The sequence below is a fragment of the Oncorhynchus kisutch genome, linkage group LG19 (assembly GCF_002021735.2).
Source record: "Oncorhynchus kisutch isolate 150728-3 linkage group LG19, Okis_V2, whole genome shotgun sequence".
Lineage (NCBI taxonomy): Eukaryota > Metazoa > Chordata > Actinopteri > Salmoniformes > Salmonidae > Oncorhynchus > Oncorhynchus kisutch.
In genome coordinates this window covers 24,925,472-24,952,947 of record NC_034192.2, presented here as the reverse complement: position 1 = coordinate 24,952,947, position 27,476 = coordinate 24,925,472, and the positions used below count along the sequence as shown (strand labels likewise).

At 43.2% G+C, this 27,476-nt stretch overlaps 1 protein-coding gene across 3 annotated transcripts in view; it reads left to right on the top strand.

Annotated features, from left to right (window-relative positions):
- LOC109865078 (storkhead-box protein 2) overlaps positions 1-19,136 on the top strand; it is a 41,931-nt gene extending 22,795 nt beyond the window's left edge. For all 3 annotated transcript variants that reach the window (XM_020453206.2, XM_020453205.2, XM_031798282.1), the window contains 2 exons: positions 13,632-15,879; positions 18,083-19,136. In XM_020453206.2, coding sequence (XP_020308795.1) covers positions 13,632-15,879; positions 18,083-18,287 — 2,453 coding nt within the window. In that variant the 3' untranslated portion in view covers positions 18,288-19,136. The remainder of the gene's footprint in view (positions 1-13,631; positions 15,880-18,082) is intronic.
- Positions 19,137-27,476: the final 8,340 nt, after the last annotated feature.

Below are 27,476 nucleotides of genomic sequence, written 5' to 3'. Positions count from 1 at the left end.
ATGAGGGACTTAATTTTGCAAAGAACACAGCGACGTCTCCATGCTGTGCCCTTTTGGCCCTGAGGCACATCCATGCCTGCAGAAATACATTTGGGCAGATGAACACCACTTGTGGCAGGAGCTGGATGAACCAGCTTCAGTGGGGGATGGAAACCTTGGCCCTGGGGGCTGCCATTCGGAGTCAGTGCCACTGTGAAAGAAAATGTTCAGTTAGAATAGTTTAACATATGAGCCCTGTATCAACAGGTATAATTAACAGAGATATACAGTGCCTTGCGAAAGTATTCGGCCCCCTTGAACTTTGCGACCTTTTGCCACATTTCAGGCTTCAAACATAAAGATATAAAACTGTATTTTTTTTGTGAAGAATCAACAACAAGTGGGACACAATCATGAAGTGGAACGACATTTATTGGATATTTAAAACTTTTTTAACAAATCAAAAACTGAAAAATTGGGCGTGCAAAATTATTCAGCCCCCTTAAGTTAATACTTTGTAGCGCCATCTTTTGCTGCGATTACAGCTGTAAGTCGCTTGGGGTATGTCTCTATCAGTTTTGCACATTGAGAGACTGAAATTGTTTCCCATTCCTCCTTGCAAAACAGCTCGAGCTCAGTGAGGTTGGATGGAGAGCATTTGTGAACAGCAGTTTTCAGTTCTTTCCACAGATTCTCGATTGGATTCAGGTCTGGACTTTGACTTGGCCATTCTAACACCTGGATATGTTTATTTTTGAACCATTCCATTGTAGATTTTGCTTTATGTTTTGGATCATTGTCTTGTTGGAAGACAAATCTCTGTCCCAGTCTCAGGTCTTTTGCAGACTCCATCAGGTTTTCTTCCAGAATGGTCCTGTATTTGGCTCCATCCATCTTCCCATCAATTTTAACCATCTTCCCTGTCCCTGCTGAAGAAAAGCAGGCCCAAACCATGATGCTGCCACTACCATGTTTGACAGTGGGGATAGTGTGTTCAGGGTGATGAACTGTGTTGCTTTTACGCCAAACATAACGTTTTGCATTGTTGCCAAAAAGTTCAATTTTGGTTTCATCTGACCAGAGCACCTTCTTCCACATGTTTGGTGTGTCTCCCAGGTGGCTTGTGGCAAACTTTAAACGACACTTTTCATGGATATCTTTAAGAAATGGCTTTCTTCTTGCTACTCTTCCATAAAGGCCAGATTTGTGCAATATACGACTGATTGTTGTCCTATGGACAGAGTCTCCCACCTCAGCTGTAGATCTCTGCAGTTCATCCAGAGTGATCATGGGCCTCTTGGCTGCATCTCTGATCAGTCTTCTCCTTGTATGATCTGAAAGTTTAGAGGGACGGCCAGGTCTTGGTAGATTTGCAGTGGTCTGATACTCCTTCCATTTCAATATTATCGCTTGCACAGTGTTCCTTGGGTTGTTTAAGGCTTGGGAAATCTTTTTGTATCCAAATCCGGCTTTAAACTTCTTCACAACAGTATCTCGGACCTGCCTGGTGTGTTCCTTGTTCTTCATGATGCTCTCTGCGCTTTTAACGGACCTCTGAGACTATCACAGTTCAGGTGCATTTATACGGAGACTTGATTACACACAGGTGGATTGTATTTATCATCATTAGTCATTTAGGTCAACATTGGATCATTCAGAGATCCTCACTGAACTTCTGGAGAGAGTTTGCTGCACTGAAAGTAAAGGGGCTGAATAATTTTGCACGCCCAATTGTTCAGTTTTTGTTTGTTAAAAAGTTTGAAATATCCAATAAATGTCGTTCCACTTCATGATTGTGTCCCACTTGTTGTTGATTCTTCACAAAAAAATACAGTTTTATATCTTTATGTTTGAAGCCTGAAATGTGGTAAAAGGTCGCAAAGTTCAAGGGGGCCGAATACTTTCGCAAGGCACTGTAGATCTACGGTCTCTACTATATTATGACAGACCAGCTAGATCTACTGTCTTTATTATATTACAAAAGACCAGCTGTATATACTGTCTCCATTTCACTTTGGCCATTGTTGTGGGCCTGCCCTCCCCTCAACAGCCTCTAATAGGCTATTTCATGTGGGTTGGGGTGGGGCGGCAGACACGCATCTCACATTTCATAACATTACATGTTTATATATTGCTTCTAAAATAAATACAAAATCACAAATAATATTTTATATTATTAATTTCAAACAAGGGCATTAGCATGATAAGAACTTACCAGTCCAAAACGATGTCCTCTCCTGTTCAAAAAATATTCATCTACAATCGCTAAATGAATCGTCCTACAACAATCTCTGTCTCACTTTCCCAATCAATTTATTCTTATATACATCTGTATATCTAGACTTAGATTTAGCTTTCCCTGACTTAGTCGCCATACTGATTGATATATAAACAGCTGAATCTGCATTGGGTTAAAAAGACAGTCAATCAACGAAACAGCGAGCAAATCATTGGTGCACAATGATGTAATGACTTGTTGTCTTCAAATCGGTTTCTTTCAGTCAATACGTCCCGCAAAATGGCCCATCAAGTTTGATTGTGTTACAAACAAACCAGTTGATTGCAGTGAAACCAAACATGACTGGAAAAGTCACGTTCTGTGTGGGTTATTTACCTGGAATGTGTGTCGAAAATGGAATGAGACGGAATTCACGACACAAGCGGTTCACAAAATGTTTCGTGTTAGGCTATAAAAATGGATTTTATCAAACAAAAGATAATTCATTGTGTAACAATGAGCATTGGAATTGCAAACAGATGAAGATCGTCAAAGGTAAACGATTTATTTTAATGCAGTTTGTGATTATGTTACGCCTGTGCTGGTTAAAAAAAAAATGTATGGGGCTCTATGCTCAGATAATCGCATTGTTTGCTTTCGCAGTAAATCCTTTTTTAAATCTGACAACACAGTTGGATTAGCAAGATTCTAGGCTTTCGATACATGTGAGACACTTGTAATTTCATGAATGTTTAATATGATTATTATGTAGCGATCACCGTATGTTGTGGAATTTCAGCCCGCTAGCGGGTTCCGTGCGCAGAGGGGTTAATGAAAGTTTGAGTTTTATAGTATTTTATTTGAATTTGGCGCTCTGCATTTTCCCTGGCTATTGGCCAGGGGGGACGCGAGCGCCCCACCTATCCCAGAGAGGTTTTAACCATAAAAAGAATTCTCCTGTTTTGATCAATTCGATTGAATTAATTAGTTCAGATTTATACCATATTAGCATTCCCCCTGAGTCTCTGCCTTGTTTGATTCCTTTTAATTTAGTGGATGGTATGATTATCTCCCTATAACCTAGTGGACAGCCAGTGGAAACATCAGCTCTGCATCATGTTTCCTGTAGTACTACAATATCAACATCATCAATTTCTTTCAGGAAGTCTGGGTTTCTGCTCTTTAGTCCAAAAGCAGAGGACTTCCATCCTTGTAAATTCCAGCATGCAACGTAAAAAGATTTCGTAACTTTTTTTCTCTTCTTTACCTTCAAAATGAGACAAACACTCACAATCCAACAAGAACTATTAAAATAGTATTTTTCAATTAAAGTAAACTCGTATTATGCAAATGTAATATGCTTATCATTTAAGATAGAATTTGTGTCATGCCACTTGGGTGGGTGTAGTGTGAGGATGGTGGAGTTCTTGTGCTCATCTTACCATGACCCTCGGCCTATCACGTGAGCATAGAAGACTTTGTTTAATGTCACTCATTTGGTTGGTGGGGGCTGGGCCAGTTGTTCCTCTCACAGCCTGTGCATAGCTCTGCCTGCTGGGCTGTGGCTGCTCCAAGTGTGGGTCTGCGGTGGGGGGCAGGGGGGTGGGAGGCCTCGTCTGGGTGGCTCTGAGGTTGGTGGTGCTGTGGTCGTGGCTGGGGGTTCCTGGGTGCTGGTCCGGGGTGTTGTCTCGGTGATCTTGGAGGGGTGGAGATAGCTTCGCTGTTCCTGGGTGGAGATGTCGGACTGCGGTTTAAAGAGACGTCCTTGAGAGTCTTGGCAAGGATGGGGACTGTCTCCCTGTACATGTGAACATGGTCATAGAGACAGTCCAGATCGGGGGTGCGATGGTGGGCCAGGTGTACATTGGATCACAGGGCACAGTCCCGGGATAGGCTGGCGTTTATTCTTTGGATTGTGGCAGGGTGGAAGTCCTTCCTCTGTAGAAGGGTTGACACCACGATTCTTGAGTTGGGGAAGATTGTGGAGGCCTTCTCAATCACTCCCCGTAGTGAAGTCGCCACCCTCTCCCGCTGAGCACGCAGGTTGCTTCCAGTATGTATGATTATGTGGCTTGGCGACCCGAGATGGGCCTTATCAAGCAGCTCCATGGCACTCTGCGTTGTTGGGCACCACACCTTTCTCGTTTTGTGTCTAGGGAAAAGTTTCTTCTCCTGAACAAACTTCCCATTTGAGGCCATAAACAGGACGATGTCAGCCAGTGTTTCATCTGGACTGGAGGGGGCAGAGGGGGGGGGGGGGCTGGTGGGTGTTGGAGCTGGGGTGTGACTGGTCTGTGCCGGTGCCGGTGCCACTGTCAGTGGGAGGCTGTTCTGTGGGCTGGCGAGGAGGGGTGCAGCAGGCAGGGCTGGGAAGCCTGGCTGGTTGAGCTGGGCTCCTCTGCTGTGTGAGGACAGGGCTGGGGAAGCCTTGCTGGTTGAGCTGGGCTCCTCTGCTGTGTGAGGGCAGGGCTGGGGAAGCCTTGCTGGTTGAGCTGGGCTCCTCTGCTGTGTGAGTGCGGGTCATAGAGTGGTGATCTAGCTGCTCCTACAGCCTGTCCTCTGTTCTCTTTCTCACCTGCAGCTCCTCTGTGGTCAGATCGTTATTACTGTTCTGCCTGTCTTTTTGGAGCTCTCTCACCTCCTTTGTTAGATCAGCCAGCTCTCTCTTGAGTCTGTCTGTTTCTTGCTGAACCTCTTTCAGCTGTGTTGCAAGGCTGCTGTCCTGCTCTGTCCTCACCTTGGTTAGGAGCTCTTCTAAGGTGTGGTTGTCTGGTTGCTGTTGGCTCACGCTTTACCTCAGCAGGACCACCTCCCCCTCCAGTTTGGTAAACTCATCCCTCATGGCAGCCATGGTGGTGAGGAGGACCACCTCCCCCTCCAGTTTGGTGAACTCATCCCCCATGGCAGCCATGGTGGTGAGGAGGGCCTGAGCCTGCTCTGCACTGAGGGGGATCTCTCCTCCTGGGGCGTGTCCTCCACTATGGTGGGAAGAGAGGTGCTGGATGTGCCTTTTTGGGTGGGGAGAGTAGGGGTGAGGGTGGTGCTGGTGGAGTTTTTCTTGTGGGAGGGCATGTCACTGGTGGTGTCCTTCTCTCTCTACTCTCTCCTTAATGGTCTGAAAGTCTGTTTCAAACAGCCTAATGTTACCTTGCACCATGACAGTCCCAGTCTTGTAGAGGTTGATTGACTCTCTTTCTCTCTCGACTCTCTCTACCTCTCGACTCTCTCTACCTCTCGACTCTTTCTCTGCCTCAACTCTCTCGACCTCTCTCGACTTATCTTTGTCAACTCTCTCTCTCGACTCTCTCTCAACCTCTCGACTCTCTCTCTACCTCCCGACTCTCAACTCTCTCTCTCGTCTCTCTCTCTCAACCTCTTCCTCTCGACCTCAACCACTTTCTCGACATCTCTTTCGACCTCTCTCTCTCTATCGACCTCTCTCTCAACTAACTCTCAACCCTCTCCCTCAACCTCTCTCTCTCGCTATCGACCTCTCTCTCTCTCTACTCTCTTTCTACCTCTCGACTCTCTCTCTACCTAGCGACTCTCTCTCTCTCTATCTCTCGACTATTTCGTTACCTCTCGACTCTCTCTACCTCTCGACACTCTCTCGACCTCTCTCTTGACTTCTCTCTCTCTACCTCTTGACTCATCTCTCTCATTCTCTCTCTCTCGACTTTTCTCTCTGTTGATCTCTCTCTCTCTCAAGTCTCTCTTTCTCGACTCTCTCAACTATCTCAACTCTCTCTGTCTTGACTCTCTCTACCTCTCAACTCTCTCTCTACCTCTTGACACACTTCTCTGCCTCTATCACTCAACCTCTACCTCTCGACCTCTGCCTCTCTTTCTCGACCTCTATCTCTCAACCTCTGTCTCTCGACCTTTACCTCTACTTCTACACCTCTACCTCGCTTTCTCGACCTCGACCTCTCTACCTCTCTACCTCTCTACCTCTCTACCTCTCAACCTCTCAACCTCTATCTCTACCTCTTGACCTCTACCTCTCTCTCTCTACCTCCCGACTCCCTCTCTACCTCTCGACTCTCTCACTACGTCTTTACCGCTCGACTCTCTCTCTAGACCTCTCTCTCTCGACCTCTCCCTCTCAACTCTCTCTCGACCTATCACTCTCTCGACCTCTCTCTAAACTAACTCTCTACCTCTACCTCTCGACCTCTACCTCTACCTCTCAACCTCTACCTCTACCTCTCGATCTCTCTCTCTCGACTGCTCTCTCTCGACCTCTCTTGATTTTTCTCTCGACCACTCTCTCCCTCTCAACATCTCTCTCGTCTCTCTCTCTCTCGACCTCTCTTGATTTTTCTCGACCACTCTCTCCCTCTCGACCTCTCTCTCGTCTCTCGTCCTGACAACCTCTCTCTCGACACTCTGCCTCGCTCTCTCTCCATACCTCTCTTTCTCGACCTCTCTCGATTTCTCTCTCGACCTTCCGACCTTTCTGTCACTTCTGACCTCCCTCTCTCTCTCTCTCTCTCTCTCTCTCTCTCTCTCACTCTCAACCTCTCTCTCGCTCTTGACCTCTCTCTCGACCCCTCTCTCTCTCTCAACTCTCTCTCTACCTCTCGACTCTCTCTCTACCTCTCGACTCTCTCTCTACCTCTTTACCTCTCGAATCTCTCTCTCGATTCTCTCTCTCTCTCGACCACTCTCTCTTGACCTCTATCTCGTCTCCCTCGTCCTCTCTCTCAACTAACTCTCTACCTCTCGACTCTCTCTCTACATCTTGACACATCTCTGTCATTCTCTCTCTCTCGACTGTTCTCTCTCTCTCTCTCACTCTCAACCTCTCTCTCGCTCTCGACCTCTCTCTCGACCCCTCTCTCTCTCTCAACTCTCTCTCTACCTCTCGACTCTCTCTCTACCTCTCGACTCTCTCTCTACCTCTTTACCTCTCGAATCTCTCTCTCGATTCTCTCTCTCTCTCGACCACTCTCTCTTGACCTCTATCTCGTCTCCCTCGTCCTCTCTCTCAACTAACTCTCTACCTCTCGACTCTCTCTCTACCTCTTGACACATCTCTGTCATTCTCTCTCTCTCGACTGTTCTCTCTCTCAACATTTCTCTTTATTGACCTCTCTCTTGACTCTCTCTCTCGACGTCTCGACCTCGCCCTCTCAACCTCGACCTCTCGACCTCTACCTCTCGACCTTTACCTTTCGACCTTTACCTCTCGACTCATCTCTCTCTCTCTCGACTTTTCTCTCTGTTGATCTCTCTCTCGACTTTCTTTCTACCTCTCGACTCTCTCTCTATCCCTCGACTCTCTCTCTACCTCTCGATTCTCTCTTTACCTCTTGATTCTCTCTCTACCTCTCGACTCTCTTTCTCTCAATCTCGACCTCTCGACCTCTCTCTCTCGACTGCTTTCTCTCTCGACTGTTCTCTCTGTTGACCTCTCTCTCTCGACTCTCTCAACTCTCTCTGTGTAAGGACTCTCTCTCTACTTCTCGATTCCCTCTCTACCCCTTGACTCTCTCTCTACCTCTCGACTCTCTCTCTACCTCTCGACTCTCTATCTGCCTCTCCTTCTCAACCTCTACCTCGCTCGACCTCTACCTCTCAACTGCTCTTTCTCTTGACCTCTCTCACGACTCTTTCTCGTGACTCTCTCTCTCTCTCTTTCTCTACCTCGACCTTTCGACCTCTACCTCTCGATCTCTGCCTCTCGACCTCTACCTCTCTACTCAATTCAATTAAATTAAATTCATGGGCTTTATTGGCATGGGAAACATGTGTTAACATTGCCAAAGCAAGTGAGGTAGATAATATATAAAGTGAATATATAAAGTGAAATAAACAATAAAAATTAAAAGTAAACATTGCACATACAGAAGTTTCAAAACAATAAAGACATTACAAATGTCATATTATATAACAATGTACAAATGGTAGAGGACACAAGATAAAATAAATAAGCATAAATATGGGTTGTACTACTCTCTTTCTACCTCTCGACTCTCTCTCTCTCTCGACCCATTTCTGTGGACCTCTCTCTCTCGACCTCTCTCTTTCGACTTTTCTCTCTGTTGACCTCGCTCTCTTGACTCTCTCTTTCTCGACCTCTCTTTCTCAACTCTCTCAACACTCTTTATGTCTCGACTCTCTCTCTACCTCTCGACTCTCTCTACCTCTCGACTCTCTCTATACCTCTCGACACTCTCTACCTCTCAACCAAACTCTCTGCCTATACCTCTCAACCTCTACCTCTCTCGACCTCAACCTCTCAACCTCTACCTTCTTGACCTCTACCTCTCGACCTCTCGACCTATACCTCTTTCTTGACCTCTACCTCTTGACCTCTACCTCTTGACCTCTACCTCTCAACCTCTACCTCTCAACCTCTACCTCTCTCTCTCTCTCTCAACCTCTCTCTCTCGCTTTCTCTTTTTCTCTCTCCCCAGCAAAGCCCCTGAAAGTTGTGTGTCACCCACCTTACCATACCAATCAAATCATCTCCATCATATGGCCCCTTCCCTCCAAATCGACTTATGAATACATTTGGACCATCAGCTCCGGTGTGTGTAACTGTGTGCAGTAATCCAGGACACAGTGGTATAATGAGGACTTTGAGGAGTACTGCTTCCTAATGGCAAATTAGCTCTTTATAATTCATTTCAGTTTACAATGCACTACTTTTAAATAGGGAATAGGTTGCCATTTTTGATGCATCCTTTTCCCTAGACTACTACCCCTCTGTAGACTCACAAGAAGGAACAAGAGGAAGTTGCTTCACTTTTGTTGGGCAACTAAACCCGTATGATGTAATGTCAGGCAACCCCAACTAGTCAAGACTTATCTATCATTTAGGCGGGTAACTGCCCGCCTGCCAGTTTACAAAGAGATCTTAGTGTGTTTGTGTTGACTGTTTTTGTCTGGATTAAGAGGGATGACTGTCAACCACTATTGCCAAATGCGTACACACTACCAGTCACTTAATTAACAGGACATTTGCTTTTAGTCCCGTTACTAATTTCCTAAGCTGAATCTAGTATGTATTATCCTATTTTAGACTATTAACATTCCTTTAATTTAATATGGGTCATATATAATTCATTTGATGGATTTTTGACTCTTTAAATAATCCCTGTCCTATTGCTCCACCACAGTATAGTAGACACTATACCTGCCTCTCCCTATCACAGTCCAAGTGGTGTGTGTGTGTGTAGTCATTTAGGGGCTGGGTGCTGTGTGAGTCTGAGATGGAAGTGACGTCTAGCTTCCTCGCCTGCCTGTGATTTGCTGCAGCCTCAGTCTGCATATGCGGCTGGCTGGCAGGTAGGATTGCATTACGCTGGCCGGGCTAAAAGGGCACAATAATGTAACTGTGAGTGTTACTACCTCCAGTGAAGTGAAGCAGTTCAGTGCTATTGAAAGATTAGTAGAATCTGTGTGGGTAGCTGGACAGGTAGGATGACTGACAGTGAAGGTGAACAGGTGGTCACGTGTCAGGTGACAGAGGAATGGATGAGACTGAGGCAGGAATTTCTTTAACCATAAAGTGGTATATTTACTGAGTAGTCTGTGCTGCATAACAAAGGAAACAAAATAGCCTGTATCGGATCAAATTCATAATCACAAAGATCATATCATAACAATCATTCATGATTAACATAATTAGGGAATTCAACAATCCAGTTCATGAAGAAGTCAATAGTAATCATCCGTGAGTCATTTAGGCTCGTAACTATTTATCATAAATCATGAAAGAATACAAACAGTGGTTATTCAATCTATAATCCCCATTAGTTTCATATCAAAGTCGATCAGTTAGCAAACAATGACATTTCTCATTTCACCCGTTCAATTGTCTTCATGTGTACATGTAATTCATTTCATTACATATTAACCATATCAATTGCATAATTGGCCTATGAGGATCCGTAGGGCCGATCATTGACAATTCATATTACACAATATGTTTGAAGCGTGCGCTCAAAGCCGCGCTCCAAGCCGCGCTCTGCAGTAATAACTATAAACAATAACTGATGTCCCACTCTCCCGATCACAACAGATAGTTCAGATGAAAGGTAACAGAATCGGTGGACTTACGTGGATTCATGGACGCACAGAACTTCTGGATTAGACGGAGTTAAGGAAGAGAAAACAGCAAGATCAGGCGATGGCGATTTCCTCCTTTTATGGGGATGAGATCTGTTGGTCATTGCCTCCTGACCTAATTAAAGCGCCCCTGGCCCAGCTGAGTAAGTGGCCATGAATTAAAGGATTATTCCAAAAACTCCGTAGGTACAGCTATACTGTGCTGTACTGTAGTGGCATGGAGGAGTGGCTGGGGAGCTGCTGCTACTGCAGCATTGATTGCCCTGTCCCACTCTGGGTATCTCTGAAATGGATCCCTATTCCCTATGCAGTGCACTACTTTTGACCTATGGGCCCTGGTCAAAAGTAGTGCACTACATAGGGAATAGGGTGTCATTTGGAACGCAAACAGTCTCTCTCTGCATTAACTTCTCTGAGATATGTGGGACGGTAGCGTCCCACCTCTCCAACAGCCAGTGAAATTGCAGGGCGCCAAATTCAAAACAACAGAAATCTCATAATTAAAATTCCCCAAACATACAAGTATTATACACCATTATACACCATTTTAAAGATAAACTTCTTGTTAATCCAGCCACAATGTTTGATTATGTTAGGTCAGCGTCTAGCCACAGAAAACCATAGAAATTTTCCAAAGAAGGAGAGGTGTCACAAAAGACAGAAATAGCGTTCAAATTCATCACTAACCTTTGATCTTCACCGGATGGCACTCCCAGGACTTCATGTTAGACAATACATTTGGGTTTTGTTCGATAAAGTTCATCTTTATGTCCAAAAACCTCATTTGAAATTGGTGTGTTGTTCAGAAATGCATTGTCTCAAACAAACATCCGGTGAAAGTGCAGAGAGCCACATCAAATTACAGAAATGCTCATCATAAACATTGATTAAAGATACAAGTTTTAAACACATGATTAACTTCTTGGTGACAGGGGGCAGTATTTTCACATCCGGATGAAATGCATGCCCAAATTCAACTGCCTGCTACTCATCCACAGAAGATGAGATATGCATATGTCTGTGAGTACAACATAACTTATTTAGCAGGCGAAACCCCCGAGGACAAATCATTCAGATATTTTTTGTTATTGAGGTCACTCTCTTTTCAATGAGGTTTCATTGGGAATCCAGATTTCTAAGGGACCTTCTTGCAGTTCCTATCGCTTCTACTGGATGTCAACAGTCTTTAGAAATTGGTTGAGGTTTTCCCTTTGTGTAATGAAGAAGTACGGCCATCTTGAACGAGGGTAACTTGAAGTGTACTGTTAGATAGAGGCGCGTGACCAGAAAGCTAGCTACAGTTTGTTTTCCTCCTGTATTGAACACAGATCATCCCGTCTTCAATTTTATCGATTATTTACGTAAAAAAATACAAAAGTTGTATTACAAAAGTAGTTTCAAATGCTTTAGCAAAGTTTACAGGTAACTTTTGAGATATTTTGTAGTCACGTTGCGCAAGTTGGAACCGGTGTTTTTCTGGATCATACGTGCCAAATTAATTGACATTTTGGATATATATCGACGGAATTAATTGAACAAAAATACAATTTGTGATGTTTATGGGACATATTGGAGTGCCAACAAAAGAAGCTCGTCAAAAGGAAGGCACAAATTATATTTTTATTTCTGCGTTTTGTGTCGCGCCTGCAGGGTTGAAATAGACTTCTCTCTCTTTTTTTACTATGGTGCTATCCTCAGATAATAGCATTGTTTGCTTTCGCCGAAAAGCCTTTTTGAAATCTGACATGTTGGCTGGATTCACAACAAGTGTAGCTTTAATATGGAGTGGCAGGGTAGCCTAGTGGTTAGAGTGTTGGACTAGTAACCGCAAGGTTGCAAGTTGAAACCCCCAAGCTGACAAGGTACAAATCTGTTGTTCTGCCCCTGAACAGGCATTTAACCCACTGTTCCTAGGCAGTCATTGAAAATAAGAATTTGTTCTTAACTGACTTGCCTAGTTAAATAAAGGTTAAATAAAAATATGCTATCTTGCATGTGTGATGAAAGTTAGATTTTTATAATACACTTTTTTGAATTTGGCGCTCTGCATTTCCACTAGCTTTTGGCCAGGTGGGACGCTAGTGTCCCATATATCCCAGAGAGGTTAAACATACTTCTCCTTAATGCAACCGCTGTGTCAGATTTTTTTTTAAGTTTTACGGTAAAAACACACCATGCAATTATGTTAGGTCAGCGCCTAGCCACAAAAAAAACATACCTCTCCTTGGTTGGAAAATGGCTGTGTCACAAAACTCAGAAATAGCGTTTTAAATATTCACTTACCTTTGATGATCTTCATTGGAATGCACTCCCAGGAATCCCAGTTCCACAATAAATGTTTGTTTTGTTCGATAACGTCTATCAATTATGTTCAAATACCTCCTTTTTGTTTGCGTGTTTAGTTCACAATCCAAATTCACAAGGCGCTGGCACGAAAAGTCAAAATAGTTCCATTACAGTTCGTTGAAACATGTAAAACGATGTATAGAATCAATCTTTAGAATGTTTTTTATCATAAATCTTCAATAATATTCCAACTGGACAATTCCTTTGTCTTTAGAAATGAAAAGGAACGCAGCTTTCTCTCACAGCTGAGCGCCCATGGCATTCTGCCAGACCCCTGATTCAAACAGCTCTTTATTTGCTCCCCCTTCATAGTAGAAGCCTGAAACAACGTTCTAAAGAATGTTGACATCTAGTGGAAGCCTTAGAATATGCAATATGACCCCACAGTCACTGTATATTGGATAGGCAATCACTTGAACAACTACAACCTCAGATTTCCCACTTCCTGGTTGGATTTTTTTCTCAGGTTTTTGCCCGCCATATGAGTTATGTTATTCTCACAGACATCATTCAAACAGTTTTAGAAACTTCTGAGTGTTATATCCAAATCTACTAATTATATGCATATTCTAGCTTTTGGGCCAGAGTAGCAGGCAGTTTACTCTGGGCACCTTATTCATCCAAGCTACTCAATACTGCCCCCAGTCCCAAAGAAGTTAAATCCCCAGCTGACTGGCTCCCCAAAGGGATGATCAGACAGTGATGACATTTATTGTATTCCTATACCAATATGTTCTGTCAGATCACTATCAGATAGATCCAGGTCGACTATGCCGTTGATGTATTGGGCGAATAACAGTTTTCACGATCGATGGATCGGTTATTACAAATAATGGCTTATCCATTGCTGAATAATATGAATTGAGAATATCACAAATTAAGCCTTTTTCACGTGATATGAGGCACGTACCAAATGGCACCATTTTGAGGTGCACTATGAAGGGAATAGCATGCCTTTTGAGAATGTGTTTGACATTCATGACATGTTCTTCTCTGTGTCGTTGTCTAGGTGTGCCCATACCAACGGCGGAGATCCTCCACCACACACTGAGCATGCTGGTCCGGGAGAGGAAGATCTACCCTACGCCGGAAGGCTACTTCATCGTCACGCCACAGACCTACTTCATCACGCCCTCTCTCATCAGGACCAGCTCCAAGTGGTACCACCTGGACGAGAGGTTGCCTGATCGCAAGCAGCAGCAGCAGTGTACCTCCCCCCTCTCTGGAACCTTCCCCCCCTCCACCTCTGGCTGTGTCAGGGACAGGTCTTATCCTAAGAACCATGGATACTTTTATAATGATTACCATGATAACCCCCCCAGCCACCATACCACCCTCACCAGGAAGTCCCCCAAGAAGCACAGGGAGGCCTACTCACCCCACTCCCCTCACACCCCCACACAGCCCCAGCACACCATGGAGAAGACACGGAGCACCCTCAGCTTCCCCTTCAAGTCGGACACCCTGACCAAGCATCGAGAGGGGGGCAGCAGTGGGGAAAAGCAGTCCAAGAAGTTTGGCCTTAAGCTGTTCCGGCTGAGCTTCAAGAAGGACAAGACCAAGCAACTGACCACCTTCTCGGCCCAGTTCCCCCCGGAAGAGTGGCCTCTGCAGGGCGAGGAGACGCCCACGGCCATGCCGCACAACGTGGAGATGGAGATCATCAGACGGATAAACCCAGACCTGACAGTGGAGAACGTGGCGAGGCACACGGCCGTGATAAAGAGGTTGGAGGAGGAGAGAGCCCAGAGGAGCAAGGCCAGCTCGTCAGCCCAGCGCAGCGCACACAGCAGGAGGAGCCGTCGTCATCGCAAGCCCCAGGGTAAGCCCTCATGCTCCCACATTAAGACCCGCACCACTCGGGGAGACCACTTTGAGGGATCTAACCTGGACATGGTGGCTGAGAGGGACTACCAGCCCTACAGCTCCTCCTCCCTGGAACACAGCCATGCCCGCCACCTGGCTCACAGCAACCCAAACATCATGGAGTCCCACCTGCCCGTCACCCCAGAGTGGGACGTGTCAGGAGAGTTGGCCAAGAGGAGGACAGAGATGCCCTTCCCCGAGCCGTCGCACGGACCGTCCCACTCCAAGGTGTACCACAGCCACACACGGGAGAGGAAGTCACGCAACGAGCGCTCAACCAACAAGGCCAAAGAGAGGTCCCGTTCCATGGACAACTCCAAAAGGCCCCTTGGGGTTGGGCTGATTGGGCTCCCGGACTACTTTAAGCACAGCCCTGATGAGAGGGACAGAGACAAGAGGCGCTACTACACAGACGACGGAACTTTGAGGGCCGCAGCCCAAGCCTCCCACTACTCCCACTACGCCCACTCGCAGGCCACGCCCCATGCTGTTAAGTTAACCTCTGTGTGTGTGCCCGACAGAGGAAGGACACTTAAAAAGAGTAAAAGTAGAGACCATTTACCTGACTACGACCGCTTGAAGGCTTACTCTCCAAAACCCATGGCTGAGGACTATTTCCAGTCCAATGCATCCAACAAATTAATCTTTACTGCTCCCAGACCCATAGGAAAACACAATCAAGATCGCTTACCTAAGGTGAAGGTGGGTTGTCCCTACGACAGACAGACCCCTCACTACCCAGAGTACAAAGAGGAAACTACAAAGGGACATAACAGTGTTACTTTACCAATGCCCTGCCAGATGCCTGAACCTTTGCTAAATGGCCATCCTGTACAGCACCACAACACCAACTCTGGTAGCATGGACAGGAGGAAGGAGATCTTTAGCAAAGACACTTTGTTTAAACCACCACCCAACGCATTGCCAGGCACCTATGGGGACGGCAGCTACTCCAGGTTAAGCACACTCAGCAAGACCCAGGTCATGTCGTCAGCCGAGATTCCGGACAGCCAGGGGCAATTTGAGCAGCCTGGCCCCCTGCTAGCTATGCCCCGGCCCCCTTCCTCTTCCCCCTCGACTGGCTCGTGCCAGGCCTCCTTCGACTACTACAATGTGTCTGATGATGACGAGTTGGAGGACTCTGCCTCGGCCGAGCGGTCAGAGCAGAAGGCCCCAGAGGGTTGTGGTGGGGGCGGACAGGGCACCATGCAGTGGCTGCTGGAGAGAGAGAAGGAGAGGGACCTCCAGGGTAGGTTTGAGAGGAACCTGACCTTCCCCAACCCCAGGGAGAGTGACCGCAACAACCAGGGCCAGCAGTCGGCCCACTCAGCCAGGCTGGACAGCATGGACAGCAACAGTGTTACAGTGGACAGTGGATTTAACTCTCCACGGTAAGCCTCGGTTGGGTAAAAACAACTCACTCACATAGACACACACAGAGTCTCTGTTTGTGTGGTGGTAATGGTAATGAGGGGTTGGTTTCTTATTCTGTGAGAACCAAATGGAACCAAATGGACTGGTATTATAATAAAATATGGTGCTATTGATTCTAGTGAATCTGAGGTACAACCTATCATGGGTTATAGCCCTGTAGAAGAGACAGAATAGGAGGTTGCAATGTTCCCTAATTTCATAATTGGCTCATTCATATGCTTGTCTGTTTAGAAAACCTCATTTTTTCTCTGAATGAATTTGGTTTGCTTTGTTTGTTTGTTACATTTAATTTCTTTCTGATGTTTGTGCTTCACTCAATGATTTCATGTCTGCTTACGCTCAATGATATCTTGATCTCAGACATCTGTGTTTTTGTGGATTTTTTTCAGCTCATGATACATGGTTCAGCCACTGAAATATGTCCATTAAGACCATTCACATGGCTTTACCATCAGCCGACAAAATATGACCTTTTTTGGGCTCAAAAGCAACATACAGTCTGGAGGCTCCAGAGGATGTTGATATTTAGCTGTGCTAAAAGAGAGAAAAAGGGGGAGTAGGCTTGTCTCTGTCATGTGTGTATGGAGTTAATCTGGTCAGACCTGTAACCGTTTAAAAAAAAAATGTACTTCCAAATTATATGAATTGTAATTCCAGGTGTTTTTAAAGACTGCCTATTAAAACTTTGCATTTACATTACACAGATAGCAACCCCCCAAATATTTTGTGCATTACAACACTGTGCCTTTTTTTTAGCAAATCCTTTTTGCCCGGGCCCCTCTGGCATAGTGGAAATGTGTGACACTTCATTAGGGTCACATGTTCCAGCGCTAGCGCTGCTCATCTTTGATTGGTTTGTGTTACGCTTTGGTTTGCAGTACAGAACCTATATCGGCTCATTTATTTTCTGACTGAGTCCCCCCCACCTCATCTTCCCTCAGCCCCTTCCATGTTTCCAGGCACAGCCTGCTGCTCTCCCCCGTGGCCAGTAATGTAAAATAATGTATCTGTATCCAGCAGACATGTGGCTGTCGCTAACTCATGCTTCTCAGCCGACTTATTCATACAAGATGGCAACCTTTTATGGCAGTGATTGTGGAACTGGAAACAGTGTCTGCTGCATATTGTGGAGTTGGAGTGGTGGTCATTCCTTGTTGGGTCTGTTGCCTATTTCACAGCCTCTCACGACCATGTAATTTTCCTTTCATGTGACAGAAATGTGGTTTACACACTAATGTTGGGTTGGGACCCCACTAGTGATGTACCTATGAGCCATCAAGGCAGATTTCAATCATCTCCTCTGTGACTGCTGTTGGAAAGGGCATCTGTCCATAGATGTGTACTTCTTCATTTGGCCCCTTCCCTTCCCCCAGGCAGCTCAGCTCCACACTTCTCTCCCATAGCCCTGGCCTGCAGATTGAGGCAGTGACCAGAAGCACATCCACCTTCCAATGGTCTAGCTGGAAGTAAAATCAAAGTTTATTGGTCACATACACCGTTTAACAGATGTTATAGCGGATGCAGCAAAATACTTATGTTACTAGCTCCTAACAATGCATTAAATTATCAAACAAGTACACAAATACAACAAGAAATGGGCGTGATCAGACTTTTTGACATGCTGTTACTCTCTAAACCACTAATGACATCATTCCAAAGAAGTGTCTTGTCATACAGATTTTAGGCTGATACCTTGCATATTATCAGTCATATAATCTTTAAAACAACTCCATTGTAGAGAACATCAGACAAACCATGAATGAGGACCACACTTGTCTAAATCTGCCAGAGACTGACTCACATATTACTCTTCTCTTATTCTCTCTTCTAGCTTTACCCATCTTTTATTCTCACCTTTTGTTACTTCCTCTCTGGGCAGTGATTACAGCAGTTAGTGGTTAATATGGAGAGAATATCACATTTTGTTTTACTTGAAGGGAACTACCTAACCTGGAAGTTCTGGAAAACTTAATAGAAAATGTGTCAACAATCAATCAATCATATACTTTCTGCTCTCACACAATTCCACACAAACAACGGAAGCCCAGGTAACATAACATGTTTCTGTATCCTCTGTGTGTGGACCTCTGTCCCTATTCTCCTCATTCTCTTCACCATTCTTTTTTTCTTTCCCTTCCTCTCCTTTCTTCCTTTGGTCAGCACACGAGAGAGCCTGGCCTCAAACACCTCCAGCATTGTGGAGAGCAACAGACGTCCGAATCTGGCTCTGAGTCCCGGACACCTGGGAATCGCCACAGGCAACGGTCCACCTTTTACCTTCCAGACCATTCTTGAGCCGCTCACCACCCAACCTGAGAAACTGCAGAAACCCTCAAACTGTTTGGCCTCCATAACGAGTGTGTGACATTGGCTGGAGTGTGAGGTAAAAAAAAGAGACAAGTGTTGGGTTTGGATGTATACCCTACACCTCCACCTCACTGGGACTGTTACAGCATACAGACTGACAGGGTCTTCATAACACACCAGCCAGCTCAAGGACTGGTACTACATCTGTCATTCAATGATTAGTTATCATCTTCCGTTGGGTTATATTTGAATTTGTGATGCTCACTACTACAATAACACCACTTCTTCTCACAAGAGGACATTTATGAAAGTATTTTAAAGTATTGATCTTTTTCAAACCCATTCTAAAACTTGAAAAATAAAATAATGTAATTCTACTGGTTCTTTTAGGTTTTTGTTTTTACTGAGCAGTTTTTATTTCTTTAATGTGATTGATTTGACTTTGACCTGCCAGTTGACATTCTGTAATTTGTTTTGATGTCAAATTTATAATCCTATAATCTCAGGTCACGTGTAATAATTATACACTTGTGGAAGGACCACCAGAGGGCAGGCTGGGCTCATAGATAGTAGCCCAACAAGGCATGGGAGGGAGGGAACCAGAGGCAATTAAGCACAGCTGACGGTACTAATGACATACTCTCCTTCCCCTATAAGAGAGAGAATGGAACCAGCAGAGATAGGGGGGGAAAACTATCTCGGGAAGATGGCCACCGAGAGAGAGGAGGTATCCAGGAAGAACCACAATCCTGTGACTTTTTGTTGTAGTTTAAAGATAATCCTATTGTGTTCCTGTTTCATCTGGAGAAGAAGATGTATGTTTTTCCTTGGAAGATTTTCATTGATTATGTTGGAGTGTTTGTGTTGACCAAATGCCCTCAATAGAGAACTGTGTTCAATCAAGAAAGCCTACTCCTGACTCGTTTATTCCACCTTCCCGCTTTAGAGTGACGCCCAATTACTTGGTCCGCTCACACACAATTACATTTCTTTGGCTGTGTGGCTGTTCAGCTTTATAAACGTACTCCTTAGCCCCTTCTACTGGCTCACATAGGAGCCGTGCCATAATGCCATGCCTACAGAATAGTGATGGGAAGTTCAGCTCTTTTTACTGACTCTGATCTTTGACCCGTTCAGTCAAAACAACAAATCAAATCAAATGTATTTGTATAGCCCTTCGTACATCAGCTGATATCTCAAAGTGCTGTACAGAAACCCAGCCTAAAACCCCAAACAGCAAGCAATGCAGGTGTAGAAGCACGGTGGCTAGGAAAAACTCCCTAGAAAGGCCAAAACCTAGGAGGAAACCTAGAGAGGAACCAGGCTATGTGGGGTGGCCAGTCCTCTTCTGGCTGTGCCAGGTGGATATTATAACAGAACATGGCCAAGATGTTGAAATGTTCAAAATTACCAGCATGGTCAAATAATAATAATTACAGGCAGAACAGTTGAAACTGGAGCAGCAGCACGGCCAGGTGGACTGGGGACAGCAAGGAGTCATCATGTCAGGTAGTCCTGAGGCATGGTCCTAGAGCTCAGGTCCTCCGAGAGAGAGAAAGAAAGAGAGAAAGAGAGAATTCGAGAGAGCATACTTAAATTCACACAGGACACCGGATAGGGCAGGAGAAGAACTCCAGATATAACAAACTGACCCTAGCCCCCCGACACATAAACTACTGCAGCATAAATACTGGAGACTGAGACAGTAGGGGTCAGGAGACACTGTGGCCCCATCCGATGACACCCCCGGACAGGGCCAAACAGGAAGGATATAACCTTACCCACTTTGCCAAAGACAGCCCCCACACCACTAGAAGGATAACTTCAACCACCAACTTACCATCCTGAGACAAGGCCGAGTATAGACCACAAAGACCTCTGCCACGGCACAACCCAAGACAGGAAGATCACATCAGTGACTCAACCCACTCAAGTGACGCACCCCTCCTAGGGACGGTATGAAAGAGCCCTAGTAAAGCCAGTGACTCAGCCCCTGTAATAGGGTTAGAGGCAGAGAATCCCAGTGGAAAGAGGGGAACCGGCCAGGCAGAGACAGCAAGGGCTGTATATTTTGACTCATTTCATTCGTTTGAGCCAGTAATGCCCAGAGCATGCATGATCCCCTGTCGGCAAATGATGAACTGAAAACTTTTGAATAGTCATGATCCTACAAGCCTCTCGTTCATGTCGCTGTCATTTGTGCATGAGACTTGTAAAAGCGTGTTAATTTTTTTTTATATTTGTTGATTTCTGGGCATACAAATAACAATTTATTGGGCAGGAAAGTCATTTGGGGGTGGGTGTTCTGTGATTATTTTCACCTGGGGAGACTGATGTTTTCAGCACCCCTACTTCCCATGGATATTTCAAGATACATTTGAAATGAGGTCTAGTTGTGGGCAGCAACCAGACTAGATTGTAAATTACTCTTGGCGGGATGCGTTGCTTGACTGCCGTAAGGGTGATTAGCACAATATCGTTACAACTGAATCACCCCAGACGAGTTTGTTGAGCAGAGGCTGTAAATGTTTTGGTTCTACAAAGCTGTGTCCATCATAGAATTCTATAATCAATGAATTGCATTCATTCTTGCACCATGTGATAATGATCAGTTCTAAACATACATTTTTCTTCTCTATGCTGCCTGATCTACTTTGCCTGCACGCATATATGACAGACAGTTGTTGGTCGGAGCACGTCTCCAAAGTTGCCAGAGGAGCTCATATTAATCCTGTTTTACACTTAATTGCGGCCAACATGTCGAACTAAGCACTAAAATGAACAGGTTACTCAGAAAATGAGTCAGTAAAAAGAGTAGTTCAAAAAGAACGAATCGTTCGCAAACTGCACATCACTAATACAGAGCTCTGCTAGACTAGTATGATAACACTTTACATGAACCCTCTGTCATAAGTCCTACATCATGATAATATAACATATAATAAACCGTTATGACAACTTATTTACCACTATCATAACAGAAACAGTTTTTTAGGCCAGCAAATTGTCTGTGCATACAGCTATACAATACGTATACTTGCGTAATGGTTTGGGTCATGACTGTGTCAAGTGAATTGCCATAGGCAGACATAAGGAGCTGCCATCCCGCATGCAGGAGCGTAATCATCGCCTGACACTAATTAGCATAACACAGCAGACATAAATATCCATTCATGAAAATCACAAATGAAATATATTGAGACACAGCTTAGCCTTTTGTTAATCACCCTGTCATCTCAGATTTTCAAAATATGCTTTACAGCCAAAGCTAGACAAGCATTTGTGTAAGTTTAACGATAGCCTAGCATAGCATTTTGTCCAGCTAGCAGCAGGTAACTTGATCACGGAAATCAGAAAAGCAATCAAATTAAATTGTTTACCTTTGATGAGCTTCGGATGTTTTCACTCGAGACTCCCAGTTAGATAGCAAATGTTCCTTTTTTCCAAAAATATTATTTTTGTAGGCGAAATAGCTCTGTTTGTTCTTCACGTTTGGCTGAGAAATCGCCCGGAAATTGCAGTCACGAAAACGGAAAAATATTCCAAATGAGCTCCATAATATCGACAGAAACATGGCAAATGTTGTTTATAACCAGCCTCAAGGTGTTTTTCAAATATCTATTCGATAATATATCCATCGGGACAATTCGTTTTTCAGTAGGACCATTTGGAGTAATGGCTACCTCTGTATTTTATGCAAGATTCTCTCTGGGAGCATCAGGTGACCACTTGCGCAATGTAGCTGTCTATTCTTCAACATAAATGCGTAAAACTATGTCACAATGCTGTAGACACCTTGGGGAATACGGAGAAAGAGTAATCTGGTTGAGAAGACATTCACTGCTCAATAGGGACTCATTGGAACGCAGCGCTTTCAAAACAGAAGGCACTTCCAGATTGGATTTTTCTCAGGCTTTTGCCTGCAACATCAGTTCTGTTATACTCACAGACAATATTTTTACAGTTTTTGGAAACTTTAGAGTGTTTTCTATCCTAATCTGTCAATTATATGCATATTCTAGCATCTTGTCCTGACAAAATATCCCGTTTAAAACGGGAATGTTATTTTTCCAAAAATGAAAATACTCCCCCTAGAGTCGCAACAGGGTATTAAGAAAGGTTGGTTGGAGGATACCAGACCTGGGCAGAAATGAGTTATAGTTTATTTGAAAATACAAAAACTTTCTTCAAAAAAAGTCGAAGTAGACGAAAATAGTTTATATCGACTTTCAACTTAAAGGCAACTATTTTCTTTGAAATTCAAATACAGGTCTACAGTCTACATTTTTCATAGTTGAAAGTGTTTCGAATACCTCTCAGAAAACCAAATAATATTTGAAGGTATTTCAATATTTGCAAGTTATTTGAAAACAAACAAAAAAATATTTCATGAACCAAAAACTACAACAGTTAGTTTAATTAGTGTAAATATATGACCATAAGCACATGGTTTGGAAGGCCCCTAGATATTATTATAGCCTAGAATTAAATACATGAGGGACATGAAAGCCCCTCAACGTTAGACTACCTTTGCGGCTTCAAAATGACTAACAAATATATTTTCATAATGAGTGAGCCATAAAGTAATACAGTAATACTTGACATCAAGTTCTTATACATGTGCAGTAACTTAGTGTTTTTTACAATAATACCATTGTTACATAGGACTTTGGAAATTGCTTTCTAATTGCATAATAATGGCGTTATTACAGACGTAGAATAAGGAACTGTCCCTCTTCCTTGTGTACAGTAGTTACAAAACCTGTAAGCTCATTACTATGCAATTACCAAAGTATTATGTAAAATGTTTCTCCCTGAAAGTAATTTGTTTTATTACACAGGCCAAATGCAGTTTAATATTAAGTGTTTACTGAGAATACTAACTGTACCAATATATGGCTATTAAGTGTCAAAAGGAAACTAAAGATGCCAAAACTATCTTCTTGAATCAAATACAGCCAAGGTAGTTTGAAAATCATGTTCCTTTGTATTCTGAACTATTCCTTTAAATATGGTATAGTGAGTGCTTGAAAAAAGAACACATCCTCAGATGGACAAAGAGGTTCAAAGTTTTTTTTTCTAAGCATCCAACTTGATGTTTGCAAATGGCTTTGAATTACTCTGCAGTATTTTTAGGTATCATCAAATTTTCAGTGGCATGTTGAAAGAGTCTTATTGTAGTTTTTAATTTATGGGCATCTTATTTATGGGCATCTCTACAAAATATCATTGGTTAATTGGTTTGTCTTCATTATGTACACCTGGGGCAAAGGACATTCAGGTGAATGGACATTTACACAATTTTCAGTTAGAAATGTATTGTGGAGATCAAATATGACTGTCAGATATTGGAATAGTGTGTGCTCTATTCTATTTGTGTCTTCAACATGCAGTTCCTGAAACAGCCATGTCATTAGGGGCGGCAGTGTAGCCTAGTGGTTAGAGCATTGGACTAGTAACCGAAAGGTTGCAAGTTCAAATCCCCGAGCTGACAAGGTACAAAATCTGTCGTTCTGCCCTTGAACAGGCAGTTAACACACTGTTCCTAGGCCGTCATTGAAAATAAGAATTTGTTCTTAACTGACTTGCCAAGTAAAATAAAAAAATAAAATTAGGCTGCCAAATAAAAATATTTTCTAAAAAGTAGTCATTTTCTGTATTCAAATAGTTGTAGTCTCCTTGAGAGTAACTATTTGTTCCCCATATTTATTTTCCTACAAAGCATACTCACTAAAGACCGCTTTGGAAAAAGTGAGAAAAAATAACTAATTCCTGTTTGTCCCTCCTGAGCCACCGTCACAATAACAGCCAGAAACACTTCCTCAAAATGAATCTCAGATAAATCAAGAAATCTGTCAAATTTACGTTTTTGCAGAGAAAGTCTTGTAGCTCAATTTTACATCTAGCTAAGGTGCTTGGTGCAGCATTTCTCAAGTGAAAATATTTATTATGAAAACTAGTCATCTCTCATTGAATGACAACAAACACCTCATGTTCCCACTCCAAATAGGAGTAGTAGGAGTGTTGACCAATCACTGACGAAAGGGTGTAACTACGCCAACTGAACTTGCCTCAAGAAAAAATGTAATGCGTGCAAACAGCCGGGGAAAAAAACTGCTGAAGACCAACATTTCACAGAAACTAAACTAAATGTAGTCATAATATATGCGCAAACTGTTTCGACTGGGAAGCATACGGTAGGCTTTAAAGATGCATTATGCAGAAATCGCTTCACCATTTCCCGTTTGCTGAGATTCTAATATTTTGTGTAATTTCAGTTTGTGAAGATTGTGTCATGGCTTTAGAAGCTTTTGATAGGCCAACTGACATAATTTGAGTCAATTGGAGATGTGGATGTATTTCAAGGTCTACCTTCAAACTCAGTGCCTCTTTGCTTGACATCTTGAGAAAATAAAAAGAAATCAGCCAAAGACATCAGAAAACAAATGTAGACCTCCACAAGTCTTGTTCATCCTTGGGAGCAATTTCCAAATGCCTGAAGGTACCATGCAGCCGTCATAGCGCTCAGGAAGGAGATGCATTCTGTTTCCTAGAGATGAATGTACTTTTGTGCGAGAAGTGCAAATCATTCCCAGAGCAACAGCAAAGGACCTTGTGAAGATGCTGGAGGAAACAAGTACAATAGTATCTATATCCACAGTAAAAATTTGTCCTATATCAACATAACCTTAAAGGCTGCTCAGCAAGGAAGAAGCCACTGCTCCAAAACCGCCATAAAGAAGCCAGACTACGGTTTGCAACTGCACATGGGGACAAAAATCCTACTTTTGGGGAAATGTCCTCTGGTCTGATGAAACAAAAACAGAACTGTTTAGCCATAATCACCATTGTTATGTTTGGAGGAAAAAGGGGAGGCTTGCAAGCCGAAGAACACCATCCCAACCGTGAAGCACGGGGTTGGGAGCATCATGTTGTGGGGGGGCTTTGCTGCAAGTGGGACTGGTGCACATCACAAAATAGATGGCTTCATGAGGAGGGAAAATTCTGTGGATATATTTGAAGCAACACCTCAAGACATCAATCAGGAAGTTAACTTCTTATGCCTGGGGGGCAATATTGAGTTGCTTGGATGAATAAGGTGCCCAGAGTAAACTGCCTGCTACTCAGGCCCAGAAGCTAAGATATGCATATTATTAGTAGATTTGGATAAAAAACACTCCTAAGTTTCAAAAAATGTTTGAATGATGTGTGTGAGTAACAGAATTCATATGGCAGGCAAAAACCTGAGAAAAAAATCCAACCAGGAAGTGGGAAATCTGAGGTTTGTAGGTTTTCAACTCTTTGCCTAACCAAGATAAAGTGTAAAAATGGTCCGATTGCACTTCCTAAGGCTTCCACTAGATGTCAACAGTCTTTGTTTGATGCTTCTACTGTGAAGGAGGAGAGAATGAGAGCTGTTTCAACCAGAGGTCTGGCAGAAGGCTATGAGCTGATTACGCGTGCGCCCGTGAGAGGTCGCTGCCTTCCATTGCATTTCTAAAGACAAAGGAGTTCTCCAGTTGGAACATTATTGAAGATTTATGATAAAAACATCCTAAAGATTAATTCTATACATTGTTTGACATGTTTCTATGAACTGTAACGAAACTTTTTGACTATTCGTCTGGATATAGCTTTTTGTGACTCCTCTCTTTGGAAAAATGGCTGTGTTTTTCTGTGACTAGGTGCTGACCTATAACATAATTGTTTGGTGTGCTTTCGCTGTAAAGTATTTTTGAAATTGGACATTGGTGGCTGGATTAACAACAAGTTTATCTTTAACTTCTTAACACTACCCATCCCGTAAGCGGGATCATTTTCGTCAGCAACCGCTGAATAGCATAGCGCCACAGTCAAATAATATTAATAAAAAATATTAATATTCATGAAATCACAAGTGCAATATTGCAGCAAAACACAGCTTAGCCTTTTGTTAATCCACCTGTTGTCTCAGATTTTGAAATTATGCTTTACAGCGAAAGCAATCCAAGCGTTGGTGTAAATTTATCGATAGCATAACAAAACATTATGTACACTAAGCATTAAGTAGCTAGGTCACGAAAATCAGAACAGCAATCAAATTAATTGTTTACCTTTGATGATCTTCAGATGTTTTCACTCACGAGACTCCCAGTTACACAACAACATAATTTTTATACCCAAAATACCTCCGTTTGTTTGATGAAATGTACATTGTGGACAGTTTTCAGCAAGTTGCAACATTGAAATACAGAAAACACTTTTTTTCCTTAAACAAGCTCTAAATCATGTTTGATGCACTCTGGATGTCCAATTTTTGCTGTGCTGTTTATTCGAGACGATATGAACAAGGTGGACAACTTTCAGCAAGTTGCAACATACAGAAATAACTTTTTTTCCATAAACAAGCTCTAAATCATGTTTGATGCACTCTGGATGTCAATTTTTTTGCTGTGCTGTCTATTTGAGATGAAATGAACATTGTGGACAGTTTTCAGCAAGTTGCAACATTGAAATACAAAAAAAACAATTTTTCCATAAACAAGCTCTAAATCATGTTTGATGCACTCTGGATGTCCAACTTTTTGCTGTGCTGTCTATTTGAGATGAAATGAACATTGTGGACAGTTTTCAGCAAGTTGCAACATTGAAATACAAAAAAAAAGTTTTTTCCCTAAACAAGCTCTAAATCATGTTTGATGCACTCTGGATGTCCAATTTTTGCTGTGCTGTCTATTTGAGATGAAATGAATATTGTGGACAGTTTTCAGCAAGTTGCAACATTGAAATACAAAAAAAAGTGTTTTTCCATAAACAAGCTCTAAATCATGTTTGATGCACTCTGGATGTCCAATTTTTGCTGTGCTGTCTATTTGAGATGAAATGAACATTGTGGACAGTTTTCAGCAAGTTGCAACATTGAAATACAAAAAAACCTGTTTTTCCATAAACAAGCTCCAAATCATGTTTGATGCACTCTGGATGTCCAATTTTTGCTGTGCTGTCTATTTGAGATGAAATTAACATTGTGGACAGTTTTCAGCAAGTTGCAACACTGAAATACAAAAAAAACTATTTTTTTCCATAAACAAGCTCCAAATCATGTTTGATGCACTCTGGATGTCCAATTTTTGCTGTGCTGTCTATTTGAGATGAAATGTACATTGTGGACAGTTTTCAGCAAGTTGCAACATTGAAATACAGAAAACACTTTTTTTCCTTAAACAAGCTCTACAACATGTTTGATGCACTCTGGATGTCCAATTTT